Below are 18,042 nucleotides of genomic sequence, written 5' to 3'. Positions count from 1 at the left end.
CTAGTAATGTTTTATGCAGAATTTAAAGCCTGAGATCTTAATTGGAAGAGACCCACTTGATCAGTGAGATAAAAATACACAAACAATGTTATTCCCCAGAATAAACTCAATCCAAAATCTGTTATACTTTATGAAACACTGGCAGAACACCAAACACAACACCACTTCTCGTTGATTCTGGAAAAGTTATATTGTCCTCTTTCCCTTCAGCCAGGTTGTATTTTCTAATTTCACACTTAGTGTTGTAGCCGCTGAAGGACAACAAGCTTCCGTTCTGCCATAATACGCCAAAGTAACCAGCAAATGATCGCCATTTCGCTGTTGACTTGATTTGTATCTTGATTTCTCCATCACTGTCAGTGACCTGGACGTGCATCACATTTCCATCATTGTCCAGCAGATATACATCAGGGAGGTGAACCGAACCTCTCAGACACACCGAGTTGTATGGTAAACGTGAGCTGAGGTTAGACACAGAGCGAGTCGCTGTATTGAAACACTGGATAACATCTAATCCACATCCTTCACTCCGTCCACCCATCACCAGCATGTTGTGTCCCACTGTAGCAGCGAATGCATCCTGTTTGTTCTGTTTCAAATCTCCAACAACCTGCCAGCGTGTGTCACTCTCGCTAATCTCTTCAATCGTGTTGCTGTACGTACCACCAATTGCATACACTTTAGAATTAGCTGCGGCCATGCAGTGAAGAACGCGTTCTTCTTCGAGATCTGGACCTGTTTTCCACTCTCTTCTACAGACGTCTTAGACGAGTGCACATTTTCCTATACTCACACCACCAGTGATGTAGATCTTGTTACCTAGACTTGCTGCTGAATGCCACCATCCGGGATCTACTGGAGAAGGTGGAACGTCTTCCCATGTCCCATCTGATGTAAAACAAGACAGAAGTGAAGTTTTGTTGTAGTGCAACACAAACTCATTTTCACGCACACTATGAAATCTGCTGGTAGAAGGCGTAGAAACTTTTGAAAGCATCACATCTTTTATGATTTGCTGAACAGAGTTATTTTCTGAAATTAATTTAGAAAATACCACATTCGCAATGAGGAACTTTGCATCAACAAGATCAATTCTGATAATTTCAAATATAAGTTTTACATCATCTGCATCCGGGTTATTTCTTTCAATCCACTTCATAACACCTTTCATAATTACATCTTCTTTGCATTTCAAATCATCTTTAGACAATATTTCTAGAAGTTCTGTCTTTGACAAATGAACAATGTTTTTTCTTTCAACAAAGTCAGTCAAGTTTTCTGTCAGATAAGAGACTGCTCTGTTGGACAACTCAGCAACATTGTAGCGATGCATAAGCCTCCACCACTGTAGACAATTGTCGGCATTGATCTCTAGACTTTCCTTGAGATAACGATGACACAGATCTTTGACGTTATCAAGCTGCATCATTTCACATGCATCTAAAATTTTGACGCAGTTGTCTTCGTTTACAAGATCCACCGAACACAAAGACATCTTGAGAACATCCTGGAACACCGACACCGAGACCGTGGGCAGATTTAAGACGCCTGTCCGATTCTCTGCCATGTCTGATGTTAACATTGCCCGGAAGTAAGATGACATCGCGGCCAGGACCAAACGGTTTGCACTCGTTGTCCCATTCTCACAGACAATGTCAAGGTCATTGAACGTACCTTTGACCATCTCATCGTGGATGTTTTGGAGAATGCTGTTTTTAGTACAATCCATTATTTCAGTTCTGAAACAGAACAAGTATTGTAGTAATGCACCTAATTTTAATGTTAAAATGCGAATTAATTTTGCTGCAAATATATCAGACAAAAATGATACTGGTACTATACTAAAAATATAGCATATTACACTCTTAAATCCATTCAATTAATTTCCCGTGATGTATTATCAACAAACGTCTGTCATACACAGTATAAACTGGTTTTATGTTACAATATGACTTAGGGGCAGTTTCCGAACGATGCAAAAACAAGGTACGTTACTTTACGTTCACATCTGTCAGTTACGCAAGTTTACGCGAACAATCGGTTATGTAGTGAATCATTATTTTCTAAAATTAAAAGTTGCAAACTTAAAGGCGCAAAAAAGTATAATTTTGATTTGTTCCTAAAAGTACATCATTTAACCATCTATATAACCACCATATCTCTCTTATTATTAATGCTTTGTAAAAATAATTGAATTATGACGATAGTCCATAAATCAGAAGAAAAAATAACTGCGTTTAGAGTATTCACATTTGACATCTTATTTAATTTACAAGGTATAATATCACGTGACGGTCATCCCCCGAATAACAACATAACCAAAACGATTTCAAATGTGGTGTAAAGAGAATGTCCTATGCGAAGTAAGGTAAACCGAAACAAAAACAATGAAGACGAGTTGTTAAAAATTATAAAATTGTGTACTAAATTATAATAAGCTTATACATGTGACTGTTTTAGTAACAGAAACATTTTAAACAGCGAAATCACGATTAGCTAGGCCTTTACATTATAGGTAAATATATCGTTAGCCAATCCTCAAATTCGTGAAAAAACAACAGAAATATTCGCGAAAAATCAGCTGGCCTGAAACAATTTCACGATGTATTTTCATCATTCTACCCACAATATTAGTGATAAAAATGCGTAGTGATTCGTTCACAATCCTGTATACCAGTAATGACAATATGAATAAATGGTCTACTCTTTTCTATTAGCAACAAGGCATCTTTTATATGAACCATCCCACAGACAGGATAGTACATACCATGGCCTGTGTAACACCAGTTGTGGAGCACTGGCTGGAACGACAAATAGCCCAATGAGCCCACTTACAGGAATTGATCCTAGATCGATCGTGCATCAAGCGAGTCTTGTACCACTGAACTAAGTCCCAAACCCCGTTAAATAATTACGTCAGAGAACTACTTAACAAAGACAAAACAACAAGAAACAAACAAAATAAAATTAAAAAAATAATAATAATAAAAACAAAAAATAAAAAAACAAAATAACACACAAAAATAAGAAGAAAACAAATCAAATAAATAACAAAATGCTCGTTCAAGCCAAAAAAAATTATTTTGCCAAATATATTTCCGGTGAATCATGTTTCGTCCACCCCCATCACCCACCCCCCCCCCCCCCACCCCCCGCTTTTCTTCTCGGACCCTCCACCACACACCCCCCCACCCCCCACCCCTGCTAACATTCCTGCACACGCAGCTCCAGTGGTCATGTATATGTAGCTCTTTAAAAACAACAAGAAAGAAAAAAGAAAAATAGAGACATGTTACCAGATTGAGTGGTATAACTTAACCACTGTACCACCGAGATCGGTAATCACTGATCCCATTTCTAGTGGGTTTTTCTAACAATTCTAGAAGCCCCGTCACTGGTCTAGAGACATGTTACCATATTGAGTATTTTAACGTCCTTCGTAGCCAGCATTATACAAACCCCACAATTAGTCTGATATATCACTGGTCTAGAGACATGTAACCAGATTGAGTATTTTAACGTCCTTCGTAGCCAGCATTATACAAACCCCACAATTGGTCTGATATATCACTGGTCTAGAGACATGTAACCAGATTGAGTATTTTAACGTCCTTCGTAGCCAGCATTATACAAACCCCACAATTGGTCTGATATATCAATGATCTAGAGACATGTTACCAGATTGAGTATTTTAACGTCCTTCGTAGCCAGCATTATACAAACCCCACAATTAGTCTGATATATCTGCCGTCAATCTAAATTCAGTACAGATATCAGACTAGTAACCCACAGGTTGGGCCTCTATACTTAAAATAGTACATAGAGGATATTAAACTCGCTACAATCTGTTATCAAGTTTATGTGAAATAAGTTTTCTGTCATGAGCTTTAACGAGTGAGGGGCGGGACGTAGTCCAGTGGTAAAGTGCTCCCCTGTTACGTGGTCGATCTAGGATCGATATACCATCAATTGGCCCCATTGAGCTATTTCTAATTCCAACCAGTGCACTACGACTGGTATATCAAAGGCCGTGGTATGTACTATCAGGTCTGTGGGATGGTGCTATAAAATGTCCCTTGCTACTAATGGATAAAATGTACGGAATGTTTAAAATCCAATTGCCGATGATTAATAAATCAATGTGCTCTAGTGGTATTCTTAAACAAAACAAAATATAGTTGATTAAATAATAATTTTAAATTAAATTTGAACATATCTTCGAAGTGTTCCTGCATATTTTTGTGCGATCTTGTTATGAAATACTTCCTTGTTTATACGAGGCGTGTCGTTTGCTGCAGGTTACAATGCACCAAATCAAATACCATCGCCGTTAATGTTAACGTGTATTAATAAAACTGATGTAAGCGTTGCTCAATAAAAATGTGGCACCTTACATATAATCTACCTGTAAGAAACTAAAAGTATGTTTTACTAAAAATTGCAGTTCCATCTGTTTGTTGTTGTTGTTTGTTTGTTATTTGTTTTTGTTTTTTTTGTTTTTTTTGTTGTTGTTTTTTTGTTCTTTTTTGGGGGAGGTGGGTACCCTGCTCTAATTTCAACTTTTGTGTATACCTCATAACAAGTGTTTAACAAGTCAAAGCGTATTTATTTATTGACAATGGATATAGTATTTGCACAAATAATCAGTAACTTCTTACTACTAATAATCAGAACCGCAGTTTTTTTCACTGTGTAAATATTAGAGTAAACATTAGACTATGAATATGGAATTTTGACATTTCTTCTTTAGTACAATGCAACCTGGAAGAATAACTAGTATTGGGTTTGTGCAATGCCACCTGGAAGAATAACTATTATTGGGTTGGTGCCTATCGGAAACATTAGAAGACAATATATACATAAATATTATGAACTAATCCTAGCGTGTCTAGAATGAAAGATATTCTATTATTTTGGTGTAATGCACCTTTATTGAAAAACTTTGCTTTATTAAAAAAAAATTTAAATACCTTGTCATGTGAACTTGTGAAATTGTGTTTCTCCTTCGCACGTTTTAGCTATTTTGATAACGTACCCTATGTTCATGGTTGAGTATAGATATTCTGTGTAAATGTGTGTTCTTATATGTTCAGTCGGCAAAACCCCACAAAACTAAACAAAAACAAAAACAAAACAAAACAAAACAAAAACAAAAACAAAACAAAAAACATGCAAACAACAACTAAGAACAACCATGTGAACGGATCTGGTGGTTTCCTATATGAGTTCCCGGCACATATTTGTTTTCGGTCATGCTGTTTTAGTGTTGTTTGATAGTTCGATATTGATAATTCAGTATTGCTAGACGAGAAGTCAAACTATATAGCTAGGTTAGCTACTAGTTACTACGTCATTATGATTTATTTTTTCTGTTGTAACTTGCTTTCAGCAGCTATTAGAAGTTCATCTCAAAATGTCAGTTGTTGTTTAGCTAGTATTCGAATATTCGCTCGCAATTTCCATCGATTATTCGAATACCATTTTCGGACCGAATATCAAACACTAGTTAAAACAGTATATGAATATTATATCAAGCAAACTATAACCAATGCAGTTGAATACTACTACCGCTTTCCTCAAAGTATTAACTGAAGAAAGTGCAACTTTTGATGACTCATTTTCGAGTTTGTACAACATCCCTGGTTTTGCACAAAATTATAGTACTCAGTTTTGCAGGTACCACCACGGCATTTGGTATAGTCCACCAAGGGGGATTCGATCCAACGACCTCAGGTCTTCCAACTAACCTAGGTGGCTACCGGCGTTCGCCAGCGCATAGGTTGATACTTTAAACGTCAGCGAGTACTCGCTATAAACCGGCGAAGTTTTTGTTGAACTTTCAAGATGTGCGCGTGCAAACGCCGGCGATTCAACCAGTCAGAAGTAGCCACCACATCATTCCACATCACATATAATAGGGAGTTTTACTCATTTACTCATTCTCTGATTGGGTTTTTCCCCATCCCAACCATTGCTCCACAACTGGACAAAGGTTGCGGTATGGTTTATCCTGTCTGTGGGATGATGCATATAAAATATCCCGTGCTACTAATGGGAAAATGTAACGGGTTTCCCCTGAAACTGTATCAGAATGACCATTATGTTTGACATTCAATAGCCGATGATTAAACAGGCAATGCGCTTTTGTGGCGTCGCTAAATAAAAACAAACTTTACTTTCAATTATAACTGTTGCATTAGCATTTATGTCAGCCATCTTAACATCTGGTAAAATTAAAATATCTACGTGGCGCCTTAAAAATAGGTCGGCGCCTGCGAGCGTTGATTTACACTTGGGACAATGATGCTAAACGCGCGGTCATGTATAACGGCAGTTGCCAGCTGTCGCCGCCAACCGGCGTAGCGTATGTCGACGTATTAAGGCGGGTGACGGCGTCAAAAGTATAAATCCAGCTTAAAGGCTGTCCCACTTTAGTACAGCGCGTCGGCAGCAAAAACATAACTTCCAATGAATTACCATATACATACCCTCACTAGCGAAGCGTGTCAGCAGCGCGTCAACGTCGGTTTATTTTCGATCGTTCCAAAAGCGATTTTTGCTGCTTGCTGCCCTGACACGCACAGAAACCCCCAGTTTATGATGTCATAATGTTGTAATATTTTAGGTCTTCCACCCAAAAAAAAACAAAACAACCCCACACCATTGACGAATATCTTTATTTTACTGAAAAACAATGGTGACTATGTCAAAGGTTCTGGTGACATTCCATCTAAAAATAACAATTTAAATATCGACCAATTACACTTCGGTTTTTATAGCGTTATTCGGGAGCATACAAATTCTAAAGATATCGGGCGAGACTATTTATGCAATAGGCGAACGGGAGGGGGGGGGGGGGGGGGGGGGGAATGCAGTAATAAAATCTGGATTGTATACTAGTATAAACAGATTTTATGGCTATACCATCACGGTTTTGTTTTCGTCTTGACACGAATTTGGTAAACAATTTTATATGGAAATTAGTTTCCGGCATATTTCGTAATTCAACCGAATCATTTCGTATACTCTCGGCATAATCCCGAATGTTTTCAAATTATTTTCAAATTACTGCCATGATTTTGCAAGTAAGGTTTCGATTGGTCGAATGAAAGTTCATCTGGACATGAGCTCCAACGGGCTGCTGTTAGATCCACATGTAATAGTGGAGCTAATTTTAATTAGATTGATTTCTCGCCCCAGCCAGTGCACCATGACTGGTACATCAAAGGCCGTGGTATGTGCTCTTCTGTCTATGGGATGGTGCATATAAAAGATCCCATGCTGCCAATCAAAAAGAGTAGCCCATGAAGTGGCGATAGCGGGTTTCCTCCTTCAATATCTGTGTCGTCCTTAACCATATGTCTGACGCCATATAACCGTAAATAAAATGTGTTGAGTGCGTCGTTAAATGAAACATTTCCTTCCTTCCACACATTTGTGACCCGAGTTTAATTTGTCTTCTGATCTGTGTAAACTGTAATCACAAGGTTGACATGACTAGATTCATTGATATCGCGAATAGTGTATGTACCATTCTGCAAGCTGCTCCAAGTCCCTACAGAAGTTGCAACACCCGCTACATACACAGTAAAGTATACAACTGGGTAAGCCATTTAGGCGAAGGAGAGAGAGAGGAAGGAAAAGTTTTTATATAACGACGCACTCAACACATTTTATTTACGGCTATATGGCGTCGGGCATATGGTTACGAACACACAGATATTGAGAGAGGAAAACTTTTTCGATTAGTAGCAAGGGCTATTTTGTATGGAGTGTTCCACACAAAGGGTAGAACGTACCACGACCTTTGATACAATAGTCGTGTTGCACTGGCTGGAACGAAAAATAGCCCATTGGGCTCACCGACGGGGTGTATACACAACACATTTTAACTAATGTATCATGATACACACTTTATAAAACTGTTAATACACATGGAGAAAACACTTATTTCATTTAATTACAACTGATTTTCGTGCTTGTATCTTCTTAAGGTTCAGGCACGCTGTGCTGGGTACGCAGCATGATCTCGGTTGAATAGACTCTCTGATAATGGTTAATTGTTAATGGATTGTGAGAAATGACTGGTGTAACAAATGCCGTGGTATGTACTATCCTGTCGGCGGGATAGTGCATATAAAAGATCCCTTGCTGGTAATCGAACAGAGTAGCCTATAAAGTGGCGACAGCGGGTTTCCTCTTTCAATATCTGTGAGGTCCTTTCTTCGTCCTGTGTACAGACCAGTGATCTTGGTTGACTAGACGCTGTTAAAGGGATATACCCTAGTTTCAGCCCATGAAAATGCACACTAAGTTTAGTTAATCTACAAACTTGTAACACATTTGGATAAAGTTACAATTGAGTGAAACATAATCTGTGACTTTGAAATGGTGAAATACCCTCTAAAAATAAACTAAACCTCGACTCCATAACTGTTACTTCTCAGACGCACGTGCGTTTTTTAAAATATGAGACATGTCTTTTGTGATATTAAAATCACCAGCATGACCAATAACACTCCGAATGTGCGGAAATTGATAATCTAAACAATAAAATCTAAGTAAAGTATGATTTCAGTTAATAATAGGGTCACTGTGACTCTGGTATACCCTGGTTGCTGATCCAGTTCGAGACTGTAATGACCATCACAATATCGCCATTTTTTGATTGGTTAAATTCGGCTATGACGCCTTCTAACAACCAATGGCAATGTACCTACTGTGCAAGATATTTATACAAACTTGACTGGTTACGGTACGCACTACGAAAAAGCACTGCGTCGGGAACAAGTCTAATGTTTGTACCCGCGATAAAAATATGTTGGTACGTTGCCGGGATTAATCATTCAGTAAATTCTACACGAACGGTAAATCGGTTATGCCAAATAAAATGGCATAACCGATGCACGAACGAAACGGTCGTTCGTGCAATTTGTGCAGGCCTGCTCTAATAGTAAAAACTATGCCTTAGTGTTTAAAAACTAGGGTATGCCCCTTTAATTAATTGTTAGTGGACTGTGAGAGTATGTACAAGACAGATAACACTACTGAGTGTATACAGAGACTATAGAAGTGTCGCAAATAGAATAAAACTATGTCTTAGTGTTTAAAAACTAGGGTATGTCCCTTTAATTAAGTGTTAGTGGATTGTGAGAGTATGTACAAGACAGATAACACTACTGAGTGTATACAGAGACTATAGTAGTGTCGCAAATAGAATAAAACTATGCCTTAGTGTTTAAACACTAGGGTATGTCCATTTAGTTAATAGTTAGTGGATTGTGAGAGTATGTACAAGACAGATAACACTACTGAGTGTATACAGAGACTACAGTAGTGTCGCAAATAGAATAAAACTATGTCTTAGTGTTTATAAACTAGGGTATGTCCCTTTAATTAATTGTTAGTGGATTGTGAGAGTATGTACAAGACAGATAACACTACTGAGTGTATACAGAGACTATAGTAGTGTCGTAAATAGAATAAAACTATGCCTTAGTGTTTAAAAACTAGGGCATGTCCCTTTAATTAATTGTTAGTGGATTGTGAGAGTATGTACAAGACAGATAACACTACTGAGTGTATACAGAGACTATACTAGTGTCGCAAATAGAATAAAACTGATTTTCGTCGATTATTTCTTCCATATTAAACTGACAGTTAAATATTACGTAAATATCTATTTAATGATACTCTGTCTAATTTACCATTGACTTGTTTGGGCTCTCATTGATGTACAAGGTGGTGTTTACTCTTGAAATTAAAAGAAAGATGTCAGTAAGCAGGTCATTTGTGCACTTTATTGGAACAGACTATAAAAAGATTTGATCAACATAATTATGTCAATTTCATTGCTGTTGCAATATGTGAGAGACCGTCTATGATTACGGTTTACCCCTATCCCTCTCCAAAACAAAATACTTGTAGACATTTATAAGTAACATTTGAGCAAAAACTGTCAATAACCATTCTGAGTGTGTAGTCTATTATACCGGTTTTAAACGTGCTATGTATTAAAGGAGCTATCTCAAGTTGAATAATGACAGCTATTACAAATAATTTTTAAAAAATTAAAATTTCCTTACACTTAATATATACACGGTGTAACACACGGTAACAGCATACGTGATGACACACACTTTATAAACAGTACACATGAGACCCTTAAGATATACAGGGTGTAACAAATGATAACATCATATATGATGACACATACTTTATAAACATTACACGAGAGACCCTTATACGATACATCTTACAAGGAGCGTCCACGACGACTTCATCGTCTACCCCACGACGCGCGCGGGGATTGTGGGGGGGGGGGGGGGGGGGGGGGATGGGAATGCTGTCAGAGCGCATAATGCGTTTTCGGTCTTTATGTATCTTTTTTATCGATGTGTGAGAAAAATGGACCGTACGGGTGACTCTAATAGCCACGAGTATTCTAATTTAAAAGATATTTACGGCATTTGTGCTTAAAGTTAACGTATAATCTCAGCGGATGGTTTGAATTTTTAAAAAAAAAACCTAATTTAAATAAATCTTACTTTTTTGCTCCAATATCAGCAGTTTAAATAACACATTTACACACACACACACGCACACAAACACACACACACACACACACATACACACACACACACACACACACACGCAAACACACACACTTTCTCTCTCTCTCTCTCTCTCTCTCTCTCTCTCTCTCTGCGTCCAATTCTCTCTCTCTCTCTCTCTCTCTCTCTCTCTCTCTCTCGTGCGCTCCCTCTCTCTCTTTCTCTGTCTGTCTGTCTGTCTGGGTTTCTCTCTCTCTCTGTCTCTCTCTCTCTCTCTCTCTCTCTCTCTCTCTCTCTCTCTCTCTCTCTCTCTCTCTCTCTCACACACACATACACACACACACACACACACACACACACACACACACACTAACACAAACACAGAGAGACACAGACACACGAACGTACACATGTACAAGACAATTAACAGTATTAAATGAATATAGATACTGACATCTCTCGTGTGTCTAGATCTACCAACGTATCAATGGAACCAGTTGTACTCTTACACTAAACTACAATGTAAACGTATATAAAATTGATCACTAAGTAACACGCTCGCTCCCCTTCCATTCAAAACATAATATTTATTGTTACTTTTAATTTTAAAATAAAAAAGGGGAACATACACCAACATGAAAATATTCCACAAAAATAAAAAACTTGATCAATATCTTACACACACAAGAAAAACACATTATTTGATTACGCACATTAATTATTTGATTGTACTTATAAGTAAAACACAGAATTTATACCTGTGTGTTTGCACAAAGTGCACAGTGTTGCATAATCACTCTTAAAGGAACGTTCTACGTGTAGTGTCTTTTTCTCTTTGAGATGGATCCAATCCAATAAAGGAAACTCAATTTTCAGTTTCGATACAGATTTTCTTTTTCACTTTGAAATTAAATCAGTAAATCTAATGATCAATCAGATTAAATCCACAAACGATGTTATGCCCCTGAATAAACTCAACTCAAAATCTATTATGCGTTATGAGACACTGGCAGAACACCATACACATGACCACTTCTCGTTGATTTTATAAAAGTAATATTTTCCTCTTTCCCTTCAGCCATGTTGTATTTTCTAATTTCACATTTAGTGTCACAGCCACTAAAGGACAACAAGCTTCCGTTCTGCCATGATACGCCAAACCAATGTTTAAATGATCGCCATTTCGCTGTTGACTTGACTTGAATCTTGATTTCACCATCACTGTCAGTGACCTGGACGTGCATCATGTTTCTATCATAGTCCAGCAGATATACATCAGGGAGGTGAACCGAACCTCTCAGACACACCGAGCTGTATGGTAAACGTGAGCTCAGGATAGACACACAGCGAGTCACTGTATTGAAACACTGGATAACATCTGATCCACTTCCTCCACTCAGTCCACCCATCACCAGAATGTTGTGTCCAACTGTAGCAGCGAATGCATCCTGTCTGTTCTGTTTCAAATCTCCAACAACCTGCCAGCGTGTTCCACTCTCGCCCATCTCTTCAATCGTGTTGCTGTACTCACCACCAATTGCATACACTTTATAATTAGCTGTGGCCATGCAGTGATCATAGCGTTGTTCTTCGAGATCTGGACCTGTTTTCCACTCTCTTCTACAGACGTCGTAAACGAGTGTACATTTTCTTCTACTCTTACCACCAGTGATGTAGATCGTGTTACCTAGACTTGCTGCTGAATACCAAGAACCAGGATCTACTGGAGCAGGTGGAACGTCTTCCCATGTCCCTTCTGATGTAAAACAAGACAGAAGTGAAGTTGTTTTCTTTGTTTCGTTATAATGCAATATGAAAACATTCTCAACTTGACTATCAAACCTGCTTATTGAACCGGTTGTGATCAGATGTGAACACAGCACATTTTGTATCATTTCCTGAACAGAGTTATTTTCAAAGATGAATTTTGAAAATACCACATTCGCAACGAGGAACTTTGGATCAACAATATTGATCCTGATCATTTCAAATATATGTTTTACATCATCTGCATCCGGGTTATTTGTTTCAAGCCACTTCATGACACTTTTCATAATTACGTCTTCCTTGCATTTCAAATCATTTTTAGACAATATTTCTAGAAGTTCTGTCTTTGACAAATGACCAGTATTTTCTGTTTGAAGAAAGTCAGTCAAGTTTTCTGTCAGATAAGAGAATGCTCTGCTGGACAAATCAGGAACATTGTAGCGATTCAGAAGTCTCCACCAGTGTAGACAGTTGTCGGCGTTGATCACTAGACTTTTCTTAAGATAACGATGACACAGATCTTTGACGTCATCAAGCTGCATCATTTCACATGCGTCTAACATTTTGATGCAATTGTCTTCGTTTACAAGATCCACTGAACACAAAGACATCTTGAGAATATCCTGAAACACCGACACCGTGACAGTGGGCAGGTTGAAGATGCCCGTCCGACTTTCTGTCATGTCTGATGTTAACATTGCCCGGAAGTACGATGACATCGCGGCAAGGACCAAACGGTTTGCGCTCGTTGTCCCATTCTCACAGACAATGTCAAGGTCATTGAACGTACCTTTGACCATCTCATCGTGGATGTTTTGGAGAATGCTGTTTTTAAGACGGTCCATTATTTCAGATCTGAAACAGAACAAGTATTGTAGTAATGCACCTAATTTTAATGTTAAAATGCGTATTCATTTTGCTGCAAATATATCAGACAAAAATGATACATGTACTGGTACTATACTAAAAATATAGCATATTACACTCTTAAAATCCATTCAATTAATTTCCCGTGATGTATTATCAACAAACGTCTGTCATACACAACATAAACTGGTTTTATTTTACAATATGACTTAGGGGCAGTTTCCGAACGATGCAAAAACAAGGTACGCTACTTTACGTTCACATCTGTCAGTTACGCTAGTTTACGCAAACAGACAGTCGTTTACGTAGTGAATCATTATTTTCTAAAATTAAAAGTTTCAAACTTAAAGGCGCAACAAAGTATTATTTTGATTTGTTCCTAAAAGTACATCATTTAACCATCTATATAACCACCATATCCCTCTTATTATTAATGCTTTGTAAAAAGAATGGAATTATGACGATAGTCCATAAATCAGAAGAAAAAATAACTGCGTTTAGAGTATTCACATTTGACATCTTATTTAATATACAAGGTATAATATCACGTGACGGTCATCCCCCGAATAACAACATAGCCAAAACGATTTCAAATGTGGTGTAAAGAGAATGTCCTATGCGAAGTAAAGTAAACCGAAACAAAAACAATGAAGACGAGTTGTTAAAAATTATAAAATTGTGTACTAAATGATAATAAGCTTATACATGTGTTTGTTTTAGTAACAGAAACATTTTAAACAGTGAAATCACGATTAGCTAGGCCTTTACATGTATAGCTAAATATATCGTTAGCCAATCCTCAAATTTGTGAAAAAACTACAGAAATATTCGGGAAAAATCAGCTGGCCTGAAACAATTTCACGATGTATTTTCATCATTCTATCCACAATATTAGTGATAAAAATGCGAAGTGATTCGTTTGCAATCCTGTAAACCAGTAATGACAATATGAATAAATGGTCTACTCTTTTCTATTAGCAACAAGGCATCTTTTATATGCACCATCCCACAGACAGGATAGTACATACCACGGCCTGTGTAACACCAGTTGTGGAGCACTGGTTGGAACGACAAATAGCCCAATGAGCCCACTTACAGGAATTGATCCTAGATCGATCGTGCATCAAGCGAGTCTTGTACCGCTGACCTAAGTCCAAAACCCCGTTAAATAATTACGTCAGAGAACTACCAATCTAATTAAAATTAGCTCCACTATTACATTCATTTCAATTTCATTTCAACTTATTTTCGTGCTTATATCCAATTAAGGTTCAAGCACGCTGTCCTGGGCACACACCTCAGCTATCTGGGCTGTCTGTCCAGGACAGTAGGTTAATTGTTAGTTGGTTAGTAGTTAGTGAGAGAGAAGAGGGTGTAGTGGCCTTACACCTACCCATTGAGCCCTTAAGAACTCGCTCTGGGTTGGAGCCGGTACCGGGCTGCGAACCTGTACCTACCAGCCTGTAGTCCGATGGCTTAACCACTACGCCACCGAGGCCGGTCCACTATTACATGTGGATCTAACACCAGCCAGTTGGAGCTCATGTCCACCAATCAAAACCTTACTTGCAGAATCCTGCCAGTGATTTAAAACTAACAACACTGCGTAGTCCCCAATGTACAGGTAACATTTCGTCTGTAAATAATAATTTAAATATTGACCAATCACACTTCGCCTTTTATAACGTTATTTGGGAGCATACAAATTCTAAAAATATCGGGCGAGTCTATTTTAGTGGCCGCAGTACAGCGAACCATACCAATACGTAGGTGGGTTATCAGTGTTCAATTTTACATTAAAAATTATTTATTTATTTATAAAATTTAAAAAAACTATATCAGTCTTCAGCTTTACATTACAAATTATTTATTTTATAAAATAAAACATGTTTTAAGGCATTCGTAATTCACACGAAACATGTCGTATACCCTCAGGATAATTCGGAATGTTTTCAAATTATTCTTAAATCACTGGCAGGATTCTGCAAGTAAGGTTTTGATTGGTGGACATGAGCTCCAACTGGCTGTCTTTAGATCCACATGTAATAGTGGAGCTAACTTTAATTAGATTGGAGAACTACTTAACAAAGACAAAACAACAAGAAACAAACAAAAAATAAAATTTAACAAAAAATAAAAATAAAAACAAAAAAATAAATAACAAAATAACACACAAAAATAAGAAGAAAACAAATCAAATAAATAACAAAATGCTCGTTCAAGCCAAAAAAACATTCTTTTGCCAAATATATTTTCCGGGGTATCATGTCTCGATCGATCGTGCATCAAGCGAGTCTTGTGCCAGTGACTTAATGTCCCAAACCCCGTTAAATAATTACGTCAGAGAACTACTTAACAAAGACAAAACAACAAGAAACAAACAAAATAAAATTTAAAAAATAATAATAATAAAAACAAAAAATTAAAAAACAAAATAACACACAAAAATAAGAAGAAAACAAATCTTCACTCTCGTCAGTCTCGGACCCTCCACCCCCCCACCCCCCCCCCCCCCCCCCCCCCTGCTAACATTCCTGCACACGCGGGTCCAGTGGTCCTGTATTAAAAACAACAACAAAGAAAAAAGAAACAAATAAATAAATAAATAAATAATAAACACACAAAAAAGACCAACAAATAAATAACTGAAAATAAAAGAAATGTTAAACAATCTTAATAAGAAATAACAGTTTATTATTTTATTTCAGCGCATTCGCCAGCATTTTGTCATGAAATAATATACTGTTAATTATATGCCATGTCTATAGGCGGTCCTCATTTACAACGAAAGATATATTTAATAAAAAATAAAATTAATTGGTGGTGGAGTGGCATCGATCCACAAAACCACCCCTCTGTACACACTAAACAGCAGGGCGCGAACTACGTCAATGTTTTAAAAAGTGAATTTTGCCGTAAATAAACATGACTCAAGGGTTATTTCGCTGTATGTAGTCATATTTCAAATAAGCCAAATTGCACGGTGCATTAAAACTAAAAATAACCTTTTTCTACCAGTAATGCTAAGACTACTCTCGGATCCCCCCTAAACAATTGCATAATGTTTCTTTTACTCCTACTCCATGACCACCCCCACCCGACCCCCCACCACCACTACCCCGCCCATCACCCACCTACTTTACCACAAACCACCACCACCACCACCACGCAAACCACCACATTATTTCATAAAGCAGGCCTTTTAATCGACAAGTGCGGCAAGCAAATTGCTTGGACGTCACCAACTAATCTCAAAGTAGTGACCAATCACTATATGTAACAGTTACTGTGTAGTTGTCAAACTACTATAATATAGTGTTCAATGCCGATAAATAATATATAGACGAGAGGGTGGACCATAAGCGTACCAGATGGGGGGAGGGGGGGGGGGGACTACCCCCTAGTGCTGGAGAAAATCCTAAAATTTGCGGCTAAATCAGCTGGCCTGAAACAATTTGACCATGTATTTGCATCATTCTACCCACAATATTAGTTGTAATCCTGATAAAAATGCGTAGTTTTTCATTTGCAACCCTGTATACCAGTAATGGCAATATGAATAAATGTCGTCATCAAGGTGTAGTCCATGGGCCAGATACCGAAACCCCTCCCCCCCCCCCCCCCCCTCCAGGGATTTTTGGAGACAAGTATTTTTAGATACCTCATTATATATGAATTTAATGTCTGCAGCAAAAATGTTGGTGGATTAAAAAAATATCGCCATTTGAATGGCACATTTTGTGTCCTAAAAACACTATATTGAAAAATTAAATATAGTGATAAAGTTGTCATCCATATAAATTTATAACAGATATAAGGCCAAAATGAATGATATTAATCCTATACTAGATGTTAATAGTAACAAACCAAATAACAATGCAATATGTGGTATGAATAATGATATACTCATCGGCAAAAGTTAAGCAATGCCTGAAATGCATTATTTTCTATATTTACACATATTTTGGGCTGCTTGCACCTTTTACTATTAAAAATTGCACTGTATTATTCAAATATGGTTCAGTATATCTGCCTATAATATTCTCAACAAAATTAATTAAGCCAATAGATATTTTAGCATTTTCCTTTAAATATGGGGGAAAATACAACTTCTTCCGTTGAAAGTTGTCAGCATTGTGGCATGTTCTTAAACTTAATGACTTAAATAACAATTTTGAGGGAACACAATGACAAAAAAAATTCTGAACAAATGTGTAACAAATACTTGTCTAATGCTTATTTCAATATTTTTCATAAGTATGTGAAATCCCAGTGTTGTGTGTGTGTATAGCCAGTAAAAGTTTACTGAAACAATGTATAGAAGCCATATATATAACCAAAACATGCTAAAATAATATGACAGTAACAAAGAATTATATTATAATATAAGAAAGTTTACTAGCCCTTAATTAATTGTGTTGAGTATACATGTATGTGCATCAATATTATGAATATGTCCCTCTTTACTAAACACCAGTGTTAAAAATTTAAAGCATCAGTTTTGTGTACCTACCATAATTTCTTTTGCATTACATGTACAAGTCATCTATCTCACAGAAGTTCATCTTATACTAGTCTGTGTTTGTAATAGTTTTAGATTTGCCTTTATATTTGCATTGTGCTTAACTTATGCTCAGGTGTATATAATTAGTTTCTACATCAAATATTGTCTAGGAAAGTTTTGACTTCCTTTCATATTCCTTTGCATTTTCATGCAATTAAAGTATGTCTGTCATGTTCACAATTTTTGGTATTCTCCTTCTCCAGGCTCTGCTCTGGTTCCCCCATCAGTATGTCCATCAGCTCTCATGGTATCATATCTCTATTTCATCTCTAGTGTGCCTTCTAAAATGTC

General features: G+C 37.3%; 2 protein-coding genes across 2 annotated transcripts; both read right to left on the bottom strand.

Annotated features, from left to right (window-relative positions):
* Positions 1 to 763: 763 nt before the first annotated feature.
* On the bottom strand, positions 764 to 1,729 carry LOC121385971 (ectoderm-neural cortex protein 1-like). Its single transcript, XM_041516764.1, has one exon. The coding sequence runs from the start codon at positions 1,727 to 1,729 to the stop codon at positions 764 to 766; it is 966 nt and encodes a 321-aa protein (XP_041372698.1).
* Positions 1,730 to 11,542: 9,813 nt separating this feature from the next.
* LOC121385970 (ectoderm-neural cortex protein 1-like) lies at positions 11,543 to 13,165 on the bottom strand. The gene has a single exon (XM_041516763.1). It carries the CDS (start codon positions 13,163 to 13,165, stop codon positions 11,543 to 11,545), a length of 1,623 nt encoding a protein of 540 aa, XP_041372697.1.
* Between the last annotated feature and the right edge of the window lie 4,877 nt (positions 13,166 to 18,042).

Source organism: Gigantopelta aegis, chromosome 12 (genome assembly GCF_016097555.1).
Source record: "Gigantopelta aegis isolate Gae_Host chromosome 12, Gae_host_genome, whole genome shotgun sequence".
Lineage (NCBI taxonomy): Eukaryota > Metazoa > Mollusca > Gastropoda > Neomphalida > Peltospiridae > Gigantopelta > Gigantopelta aegis.
Note: the sequence above shows the minus strand (reverse complement) of the source record. Positions and strands in the feature narration are given on the sequence as shown.